Source organism: Nicotiana tomentosiformis, chromosome 12, assembly GCF_000390325.3.
Source record: "Nicotiana tomentosiformis chromosome 12, ASM39032v3, whole genome shotgun sequence".
NCBI lineage: Eukaryota > Viridiplantae > Streptophyta > Magnoliopsida > Solanales > Solanaceae > Nicotiana > Nicotiana tomentosiformis.
Genome location: NC_090823.1, coordinates 48,357,831 through 48,369,725, shown reverse-complemented (window position 1 = coordinate 48,369,725; position 11,895 = coordinate 48,357,831). Strand labels below are relative to the sequence as shown.

The 11,895-nt window shown below is 43.4% G+C and overlaps 1 protein-coding gene across 1 annotated transcript; it reads right to left on the bottom strand.

The window, feature by feature from the left end:
* Positions 1 to 9,714: 9,714 nt before the first annotated feature.
* LOC117275397 (uncharacterized) lies at positions 9,715 to 11,091 on the bottom strand. The gene is made up of 4 exons (XM_070190479.1): positions 10,922 to 11,091; positions 10,443 to 10,816; positions 10,106 to 10,349; positions 9,715 to 9,793 (listed from the first exon to the last, which is right to left on the bottom strand). The coding sequence occupies exons 1-4, from the start codon at positions 11,089 to 11,091 to the stop codon at positions 9,715 to 9,717; spliced, it is 867 nt and encodes a 288-aa protein (XP_070046580.1).
* Between the last annotated feature and the right edge of the window lie 804 nt (positions 11,092 to 11,895).

Below are 11,895 nucleotides of genomic sequence, written 5' to 3'. Positions count from 1 at the left end.
ACTGTCGGACTCTAAAATATCCAACCTCACAAACTGATTGGCCAAAGTCTGAACATTTAATGCAAGCGGTCTCTCACCGACTAGAATGAACGCAAGGCTGGCTATACTCGCTGCCTTTCTACTCAAGGCGTCGGCCACCATATTGACCTTCCCAGTATGATACAAGATGGTGATATCATAGTCTTTCAATAGCTCCAAACACATCCTCTGCCTCAAATTGAGATCCTTTTGCTTGAACAAATACTAAAGGCTCCGATGATCCGTGAAGACCTCATATGACACGCCATAATGATAGTGCCTCCAAATCTTCAGCGCATGAATAATGGCTGTCAACTCTAAGTCATGGACAGGGTAATTCTTCTCATGAACCTTCAACTGCCGTGATGCATATGCAATCACCCTTCCATCCTGTATCAATACTGCACCGAGCCCAAAACGGGATACATCACAATATACCATATAAGATCCTGTACCTGTGGGCAACACCAACACCGGCGCTGTAGTCAAAGCAGTCTTGAGCTTCTGAAAGCTCGCCTCACACTTGTCTGACCATCCAAACGGGGCACCCTTCTGGGTCAACCTGGTCAACAGGGCTGCTATAGATGAAAACCCCTCCACAAATCGACGGTAATAGCCCGCCAAACCTAAGAAACTCCTGAATCTTCTTAGGATCTACCTGAATGCCCTTTGCTGATACAACGTGCCCCAAGAAAGCGACTGAATCCAGCAAAAACTTGCACTTTGAAAATTTAGCATATAACTGGTTGTCCCTCAGGGTCTGAAGTACAATCCGAAGATACTGCTCGTGCTCCTCTTAACTGCGGGAGTAGATCAAGATATCATCAATAAACACAATCACAAAGGAGTCCAAATAAGGCTTGAACACTCGGTTCGTCAAATCCATAAATGTTGCTGGGGCATTTGTCAACCCAAAGGGCATCACCAAAAACTCATAATGCCCGTACCGAGTCCGAAAACTTGTCTTAGGGAAATCAGATGCCCTAATCCTCAATTGATGGTAGCCAGACCTCAAATCAATCTTCGAAAACACCTTGGCACCCTGAAGCTGATCAAATAAGTTATCAATCCTCGACAATGGATACTTGTTCTTGATGGTGACTTTGTTCGATAATCTATGCACATCCTCATCGATCCATCCTTCTTCTTCACCAAATAACATAGGTGTACCCCAGGGCGAGATACTAGGTCTAATGAAGCCCTTATCAAGAAAAACCTGCAACTGCTCCTTCAATTCTTTCAACTCTAGCGGGGCCATACGGTATGGCGGAATAGAAATGAGCTGAGTGCCCGGAGCCAAATCAATATAGAAATCAATATCTCTGTCGGGTGGCATCCCCGACAGGTCTGCAGGAAACACCTCTGGAAACTCACAAACAACTGGTGCTGAATCCATAGAAGGAACCTCCGCATTAGAATCGCGAACATAAGCCAAATAAGCTAGACACCCCTTCTCGACCATATGCCGAGCCTTCACATAAGAGATAACCCTGCTAGTAGAATGGCCAGAAGTCCTCTCCACTCTAATCGAGGCAACCCCAGCAAGGCTAAGGTCACCATCTTGGCATGACAATCCAATATAGCATGATAAGGTGACAACCAATCCATTCCCAAAACGACATCAAAATCGACCATATCGAGAAGTAGAAGATCTGCACTAGTCTCAAGACTCCCAATAGTGACCACACATGAACGATAAACACGATCAACAATAGCATCTCCCATAGGTGTGGACACATAAACAGGAGCACTCAAAGTATCACGAGGTACAACCAAATACGAAGTAAAATAGGATGACACGTAGGAATAAGTAGAACCCGGGTCAAACAGAACTGAAGCATCTCTACTGCAAACTGAAACAGTACCTGTGATAACAACGTCAGATGACTCAGCTTCAGGCCTGGCTGGAAAAGCATAACATCGGGGCTGAGCCCCACCGCTCTGAACCACGCCCCTGAGACGGCCTCTAGCTGGCTGGCCTCCACCTCTAACTGCCTGACCTCCACCTCTAACAGTCTGGCCTCTACCTCTGGATGCCTGACCCCTGCCTCTGGATGGCTGAGCAGGCGGTGCATCAACTGGTGCCGGGACCATGGTACGAGAACCCTGATGCTGTGGTGTGACGCCCAATAATCTCGGATAGGTCCTCCTGATATGCCCATAACCACCACACTCGAAACATCCATCCTGGTGTTATCGCTGGAAAAACTGAGACTGACCCGAACGGGCCGGATAACCACGACAATAGCTCTGAATAGGAGGTGCACTGATAGGAGCTGGTTGTGCACTGTAGGCTGGCTATCCGGAATGAGGCACACAAGAACCACGACTCCCTGAAGCACTGTGGGATAACTGAAGTGCTGAATGAAACAACCTAGGAGGACGGCCTCTACCAAAAGTACCCCTGCCTCCGGATGAGGCACCGCTAAACCCACTGAAATGATGAGGTCTCTTGTCAGACCCCTGACCTCCTTGTGCAAGAACCATCTCGACTCGCCTGGGGATATTGGCAGCCGCCTGAAAAGAAATCTCACTCCCAGTCTCCTTAGCCATCTGCAACCTGATAGGCTGAGCAAGTCCCTCAATAAACCTCCTCACCCTCTCTCTCTCACAGTATGAAGTAGAAAAGAGCATGACGGGCCAAATGCACAAAATGGGTCTCATAATGAGTAACAATCATACTGCCCTATTGGAGACGCTTGAACTGACGACGATACTCCTCTCTCAATATGATAGGGAGGAAATCTCTCTAGGAAGGCCTGAGAGAACTGGTCCCAAGTAAGAGTAAGAGATCCAGCTGGTCTGGTCAACAAATAATCTCTCCACCATTTCTTGACGGAACCTGTCATCTGAAATGCAGCAAAATCGACCCTATTGGTCTCCACTATACCCATGTTCCGTAGCACCTCATGATAATTGTCAAGATACTCCTGGGGATCCTCTGAAGATGCACCACTGAAGTGAACTGGAAAGAGCTTAGTAAACCTATCTAATCTCCATAAAGCCTCAGAAGACATGGTGGATCATCACCGGCCTGTGCCGCAATAACTGGCTGAACAATCCCAACTGGAGAGGCTACTGGAGTTTGATACTGGGGAGCCATTTGCTTTGGAGTGTGAGTAGTGGGAGTCTGTGCTCCTCCCCCAGCCTGAGAGACGACTGGTGCCATATGAAAGGTACCGGCCTGGGCCACACTCTCCATAAGGCCTACCAAACAGACCAAAGCATCCTGAAGCACTAGGGTGGCGATGAACCCCTCTGGAACCTGAGCTGGTCCAGCAGGCACAGTCTGGGCTGGAACCTCCTCCTCAAACTCCACCCGGGGCTCCACTGCTGGTGCTGTTGCTCGAGCTCTGGGCTGAGCTCTGCCCCTGCCTCGGCCTCTGGCACGGCCTCGGCCTCGACCTCTGCCCTTCGTAGGAGCTGCCACTAGGGGCTCCGGCTGCTGTCCAACTGAAGACGTAGCACGTGTTCTCGCCATCTACAAAAGGACAAGAATAGAAGAGTTCAATCAGCAATGATAGAATAAAATCGCACGATAGAGAAGAATAGAAGTGAAATGGTTCCTAAACTTCAAAGCCTCTGGAAGATAAGCATAGACGTCTCCGTACCGATCTTCCAGACTCTAATAAGCCTGCTCGTGAATTGTGGGACCTAGGCAACCTAGTGCTCTGATACTAACTTGTCACGACCCGGAATTCTGACCTTCGGGACCGTGATGGCGCCTAACATTTCAATTGCTAGGCAAGCCAACGTTAGAGAATCATTAAGCCAGTTTTGATTCAATTCAGTACATAAAATGAAATAAGCTGAAATGAAATGAAATGAGTGCGGAATAATATAAATGCTATAATATTTACTACAAGCCGGATCTGGAGTCACAATTCACGAACTTCTAGGATTTACTACAAGTAAAGTCTGAAAGAAATACAACTATTTGAATGAAAGAAATAGAAAAAAATAGGGGAAGATAGATGGGGACTTCAAGGTCTGCGAATGCCAACAGATCTACCTTGAGTCTCCAATGAACCAGTCTGAGCTGCTACGCCTCTCGATCAGCTGGTACCAATGCCAAAATCTGCACAAGAAGCGCAGAGTGTAGTATGAGTACAATCGACCCCAAGTACTCTGTAAGTGCCGAGCCTAACCTCGACGAAATAGTGACGAGGCTAAGGCGGGTCACTCACACTACAACCTGTACGCAATATATATAATAAAGACAGAAAAAGGGATATACAGAGCGAAATAAAGCAGTAAATTGAAAATAATGGCTACAACTTCAGGAAATAAGCCAGCAACGTTCAGAATTACCAATCCTTAAGTTCAAAAGAAAGTACCGTAAAACTAACATAGCTCAGGGAAATATAAACACATAGGTTATTGCGGCGCGCAACCCGATCTCACCGTACATCACATAATCCTCCCTTATTTCCTCGTAACAACATTAACAACAATGAGTATATATATGTGTGTTGCGGCGCGCAACCCGATCCCACCATATCACAATATCGGTATCATAATTCACCCTTATTCCACCAAAACAATCCACCCTTATTACATCTGTTGCGGCGTGCAACCCGATCCCACCATACAATATAGATTCACCCTTATTACACCATATCAGTCCACCCTTATTACACTTGTTGCGGCGTGTAACCCGATTCCACCATATCAATACCAAGTACTCAAGGTGCACAATATAATTTACAATTCAAATCACGGAAAGCCTTTACAATCCATAAATACCAAACTAAACCAAATAGGAAACCTGGTACAACATGAGGATCTACATAAGTAATACTACACAGTGAGACCAGTCCAGAAATTTACAACTAGGAAGTGCAAATAAACCAACTTGAGCAATTAGCAGGAGATTATGAAACTATGAAAAAATCTAATATCATAAACAGGAGAAGACATTGATTAACAGGTAGCAATTAGGCATGGAAACGCATTTAGAGCATATAACAATTAAGGCAGGGAAGGAGATAATTAAAGAAAAGCGGGAAAAAAGGGACACAGATAATTCGGCGGCGCATAAGCACTCGTCACCTCGCATATACACCGCTCACATGAAATTCACATAACACATAATCCGAGGGTTCCTAATTCCATCAAGTCAAGGTTAGACACAACACTTACCTCGCTCCAAAGGTCACTCAATGCTCAATCACAACTTTTCCTCTAGAATTCGCCTCCAACCCACTCGTATCTAACCACAATTGACTCAATAATATCAAATATTGCTAAAGGAATCAATTAAAAGGCATAAATTTAGATTTCCCAAATTTTCCCCCCAAAAGTCAAAAATCGACCCCGATCCCGCTTGGTCAAAACCTGAGGTTCGGACCAAAATCTACTTACCCATTCATCCTGAGCCCGATTATGTAACTAGTTTCGGAATCTGACCCCAAATTGAGGTCTAAATTCCCAATTTGAAAAAACCTCCAATTCTTCCTAAATCCCAGTTTTCTACCATGAAAGAACAAAGATTAGAGCTAGGAATTAATGGGTGACGTTAGAAATGGAAGAAAATGAGTTAAAGAGTACAAACCTATGAATTGATGTTGAATTTTCTCTTCAAAATCGCTCCTAGTCCGTGTTCTAATGGAAGGGTTATGAAAATTTAGGAAAAATCCCGCTACTGTTCTGTTTTAAGTCACAAGCGTCAGGCCTTCTTCGCGTTTTTGAAGGGCCTGCCACGTTCGCGATGAGCAGCAGCCCGAGTGGCTTTCGCGTTCGCGAGTCCCCCTTCGCGTTCGCAAAGGCTGCTCCCCCTGGCCTTCGCGTTCGCGAACCGATGCTCGCGTTTGCATAGAAGAATAACTGACCCCTCCCCTAGGTCCCTAAAGCTTCGCGTTCGCGAAGGGTTAGACCCCCATTGCTTTGCGTTCGCGACCCAGCTACTGCATTCGCGATTAAGAAAATCACCCTGCCCCACTTTATTCTTCGTGTTAGCGAGAGTACCTTCGCGAACGCGAAGAAGAAGATACCAAATAACAACTGAAGCATACCCCCCCCCCCCCCATATTTTCTAAGTTTCAAAACACCCGTAGCCTATCCGAAACTCAACTGAGCCCTCGGTGCTCCAAACTAATTATGCACACAAGTCCAAAAACCTCATACGAACTCGCTCGCATGAACAAAATACCAAAATAATGCCTAGAACTACGAATCGAACACCAAATCAAATGAAATTTTCAAGAAAACTTTAAAACTTCTATTTTCACAACTGAACGTCCAAATCACGCCAAACCAACTCCGTTTCTCACCAAATTTGACAGACAAGTCATAAATATAATAGTGGGCCTGTATCAGGCTCCGGAACCAATATACGGACCTAGTATCAACAAGACAAAACATCAGTCGATTCTTAAAAATCATAAAACTTTCAAACTTTCAATTTTCAACAAAAATCAATAACTCAAGCTAGGGACCTCCGAATCAATTCGGGGCATACACCCATGTCCCAAATTATGATACGGACCCATCGGGACTGTCAAAATACGGATCCGGGTTTGTTTGCTCAAAACGTTGACCGAAATTAACTCAAATAAGTTTTAAGGTAAAATTCTTATTTTTATCAGCTTTGTACATATAAGCCTTCCGGAAGAACACCCGAACTGCGCACGCAAATCGAAGAAGGCTAAAATGAGGTATTTGAGGCCTCGAAACACAGAATTAGATTCTGAAACTTAAGATGACCTATCAGGTCATCACAAGAGATCTCTTTGTTATGTCTATATGAAAATAAGGAGGTTGGAACCGATATAAAATGTTTGTTGACGACATCTATAATAGAACTAAATATATATGAGGATCCTAAGTCTGGAGAAACAATTCAAGTAGAATTTGATTTCATATGAAAGACATGTAATTTTGGACATATTGTTCAATCACTGGAAAGTATAAAGTTAATAGGTGTGTGCAATCACTTTCATGTATTTTATATGTCGGCATGATATGAAAACTTGATATAAATCTAAAGTCTATTTATATGGCTTATTTGACTATACTTATATGATAATCCCTGAAGGATTTAAATTGCTTAAAGCATATACAATTCTTGATCTTGAAGTACCACATCCTCAGTGCAATTTATGCACAAATGTATCTTGCTATAACTATAAGCATGATAATGTGATAGCGAGAATTGTTTACCTCTATGGAGATATTGAAAAGGCCATTCCACGGCAGTTTATGAAGACATTATATATCTATCTATCAAGAATGATGTTCGTTCAAGTTAATATGACTGATTTGTGTATCAAATCTCTACCAGCGATATTTTGAAGATGGTGCACAAGATTAGAATGCGAAGGCTCAAGGATGCAAATTGATGCTCTCATTATGGGGAGTTAATACGCCTTGTACTCTTTTCTTTTTCCCTTATAAGATTTTGTCCCACTGGATTTTTCTTGCAAGGTTTTTAACGAGGCAACCAAAAGGCGTATTTCTAAACATGTGTACTCTTTTTCCTTTTCTAGAATTGTTTTTTCACTGGTTTTATTTTAGTTAAGGTTTTAACGAGGTACATTATCTATTGAATAGACATTCAAGGGGGAGTATTATAAATAGTATTTTATTTATAGTGAATGTCTATATTTTAGAGAGATTTTAAGGTTTTTTACTTGGTGGCTAAGTCACTTTTTCCCTATAAATAGAAGGTTCTATTCCATTGTAATTTATTCCAAATCAATAAGAATTCTCTCTCTCTACTTTTCTCTACTATACTTTTCTTCTTCTCTTATTGTTTTATAACACTATATAACTAGTCTCTTGCTACGCGTGTATCCAATCTCCATGAAGTCAAAAATTTAAAAGATCACGTAACTATTATATTCAAAATTATGTTTAAGTTATATAAATTAAAAGTATGTGTAAGTTCTTGTAAATAATAATTGTTGATCTTATATGTCACATAAGTTCTCCATCATCGGTAGAAATATTCAACATAAAAGTATTGACGTAGACAAAAACTTGTAAGTAATAGTTTTTAGACACATCCCCGGTTGTATAAAAGTTTATTATTTGGGAGGTTTGGTTTCTAGAACCCTCTTTTCTTTTCGATAAATAATTTTTGGCTTTGTTCATATTTTTATGCGAAAGAAGATAAGAGAAGGAGAATTAATATGCACAAAGCAACAACAACAACAACAACCCAGTAAAATCTCACCAGTGGGGTATGGGGAGGATAGAGTGTACGCAGAACTTACCCCTACCCCAGAGGGGGTAGAGAGGCTGTTTCCGAGAGACCCTCGGCTTAGAGACAATAGATCTGTGACAATAACAACCCAAAAAATAATCAGCAACGTGAGAGACAACAAATAAATAGAAAAGTAGTAACACAAATATTATGCAAAAGTGTGAAACACAAAGTGCTAGACAAAACACTATCATACTCGTCGGTACAAAGAGGGAAACTGGGACAAAGAGGAAAACCACTCGACTACCCTTTAACCTACAACCCTAATGCTCAATCTCCACACCTTCCTATCAAGAGCCATGTCCTCGAAAATCTGGAGCCGCGCCATGTCCTATCTGATCACCTCGCCCCAATACTTCTTGGGCCGCCCTCTAGCTCTTCTCGTACCTGTCAAAGCCAACCGCTCACACCTCCTAACCGAGGCATCTAGACTTCTCCTCTGCACATGTCTGAACCATCTAAGTCACGCTTCCCGCATCTTGTCGTCCACCAGAGCCACGTCCACCCTCTCCCGAATATCTTCATTCCTAATCTTATCCAGCCTAGTGTGCCCATACATCCATCTCAACATCCTCATTTCTGCTACTTTTATCTTCTGGATATGTGAATTTTTGACTGGCCAATACTCAGCCCCATACAACATGGCCGGTATAACCACCGCTCTATAGAACTTACCTTCGAGTTTCGGTGGCATATTCTTGTCACACAGGACTTCAGACGCTAACCTCCATTTCATCCACCCAACCCCAATACGGTGCGTAACATCTCCGTCGATCTCCCCATCTCCCTGGATAATTGACCCTAAGTACTTAAAACTCTCTCTCTTGAGGATGACCTGTGAGTCAAGTCTGACTTCCACATCCACTTCCCCCATCACGTGGCTGAATTTACATTCCACATATTCCGTCTTAGTCCTACTCAACTTGAAACCTTTAGACTCCAGGGCCGGCCTCCATACCTCCAGTCTCCCATTAATGCCGCCTCGCGTATCATCAATCAGAACTATATCATCAGCGAACAACATACACCATGGCACCTCTCCTTGGATATGGTGTATCAGTGCTTCCATCGCCAGGGCAAATAAGAATGGGCTGAGCGCATATCCTTGGTGTAACCCCATAACTACCGGAAAAGGCTCTGAGTCACCTCCCACAGTCCTAACCTGAGTCATAGCTCCATCATACATATCCTTTATCGCCCTAATGTAAGCCACCGGCACACCTTTCACCTCCAGACACCTCCAAAGGACGTCCCTGAGGACCTTGTCATATGCCTTCTCTAGGTCAATAAACACCATATGCAAATCCCTCTTCCTATCCCTGTATTGTTCCACCAACCTCCTGATAAGGTGGATAGCTTCCGTAGTGGAACGACCCGGCATGAATCCGAACTGGTTTTCCGATATAGACACCGCCCTTCTTATCCTCCCTTCCACCACCCTCTCCCAAACTTTCATGGTATGACTTAGTAACTTGATACCCTTATAGTTGTTACAATTCTGGATCACCTTTGTTCTTGTACACTGGAACCATTGTACTCCACCGCCACTCATCAGGCATCCTCTTCATCCTGAAGATAACATTAAACAACCAAGTCAGCCACTCCAAGCCTGCTCTACCCGCATATCTCCAAAACTCCACTGTAATCTCGTCTGGTCCGGTCTCTTTGTCCCGACTCATCTTACCCATCGCATGCACGACCTCCTCAACCTTAATACGCCTACAATACCTAAAGTCACGGTGGCTCTCGGAGTGCTCCAATTTCCCTAACATGATGTTTCCATCCCCCTCTTCATTAAGAAGTTTATGAAAGTACGACTGCCATCTTTGCCTAATCTGGGCCTCTTACATCAATACTCGACCGTCCTCGTCTTTGATGTACCTCACTTGATCCAGGTCGCGAGCCTTCTTCTCTCTTGCTTTCTCCAACCGAAATAACTTCTTATCCCCACCTTTGATCCCAAGTTCCTCGTACAGCCGACCAAATGCAACAGTCTTAGCCTCTGTGACCTCTAATTTTGCCTCCTTCCTAGCCTCCTTATATCTTTCTCTGTTCGCTCTCCTCTGATCCTCGTCGGTGCTCTCTACTAACTTAATGTAAGCCGCTTTCTTGGCTTTCACTTTACCTTGGACCACTTCATTCCATCACCAGTCGCCTCGATGCCTACTAGAGTAACCTTTCGAAACTCCCAACACCTCTCTCGCTGCCTCCCTTATACAGTCCGCCGTCGCCGTCCACATAGCACTAGCATCCCCACCACTCTTCCAGGCACCCATAGTCGTCAGCCGCCCCTCCAACTCCCGCGCATTATCCTTAGATAAAGCTCCCCACCTGATCCTCGACTGACCCCATACAAACCTCTTCTTCCTCTTCATCAAGATACCGACGTCCATCACTAGGAGCCTATGTTGAGTTGCGAGATTCTCACTTGGAATCACCTTGCAATCCTCGCACAACCCCCTATCGCACCTCCTGAGGAGGAGATAGTCAATCTGAGTCTTAGCCACCATACTTAGGAAAGTAACCAAATGTTCCTCCCTCTTCGAAAACATAGAGTTCATGATCACCAACTCAAACCAAATGTTCCTCCATCTTCGGAAACATAGAGTTCACGATCACCAACTCAAAAACTCTAGCGAAATCCAACAGTGAGGTACCACCCCCGTTCCTATCACCAAAGCCGAAGCCACCGTGCACCTCACCATAGCCCCTCCTATGAATAGCTTCTTCGTAGGCGGAATACCACGCACCACCTCATCCAGCGCCTCCCAGAAGCGCCTTTTAACCTCCTCGTCCAAGCCCGTTTGCGGCGCGTAAGCGCTAATGACATTCAGAGTGTTCCCTCCAACTACTACCTTAATCGCCATCAATCTATCATTCACCCGTCTAACCTCTACCACCGACTCTCTAGGCTCCCTATCCACCAAAATGCCCACTCCGTTCTTGCCCTTCACGACTCCGGAGAACCACAATTTATACCCGTCTACATTCCTCGCCTTCGATCCTACCCACCTAATTTCCTGCACACACGCTATATTGACCCTCCTCTTCTGGAGAATCTTCGCCAGTTCTATAGACTTACCCGTCAACGTCCCTATATTCCACGATCCAATTCTCAACCTACGGGCGACCTTGTTCCCTTTACCCCCTCTGGGCCCCGTCCCACAAAGCAATAAACATAAATTAAGAGAGGAACAATAAAATGAGAAAAAACGTACCAATAGCATATAGTTTGAAATTGCTGCCGGTTGGTTTTTCTTAAATTTGATTTGGACATGTCTTATTTGGAATAGTAAAATTTTAATGATTTTGAAGTCCTAAATAGTAGGGCCTAATTCGTATGTAGTTCAAATAAGAAAAAAATTAATAATTAAAATTTTAGTTAATTTTAAAGTTTTAAATATTAAAAAAATAATTATCTTATCTAGTGTGAAATTAATTTTTAAAGGGTAAAAATAAAAAAAATTATACATGCTTTGCGTGTGTACACATGTCAATCAATATAAATTTTATGAAATCATATGAATGTTTATCAACTTTTGTGTTCTGACATGTAATTGTTATGTGTTATTTCGAAAATATTTCTTCAATTTGCTGTTGAACTAAAGAGTATAATAATCGTAACTGTTGGGTTATTTTATTTTTAATTATAATATTTATTATAATATATA

Bases quoted from the DNA above. Each gene is read 5' to 3' on its own strand.
- LOC117275397 (XM_070190479.1), bottom strand. From the start codon at position 11,091: ATGGCGATTAAGGTAGTAGTTGGAGGGAACACTCTGAATGTCATTAGC. The intron at 10,350-10,442 runs GTATAAGGGAGG...AAGTGGTCCAAG, and splicing joins GTGGACGGCGACGGCGGACT to GTAAAGTGAAAGCCAAGAAA. The intron at 9,794-10,105 runs GTACATCAAAGA...TGTTATCTTCAG, and splicing joins CGCGACCTGGATCAAGTGAG to GATGAAGAGGATGCCTGATG.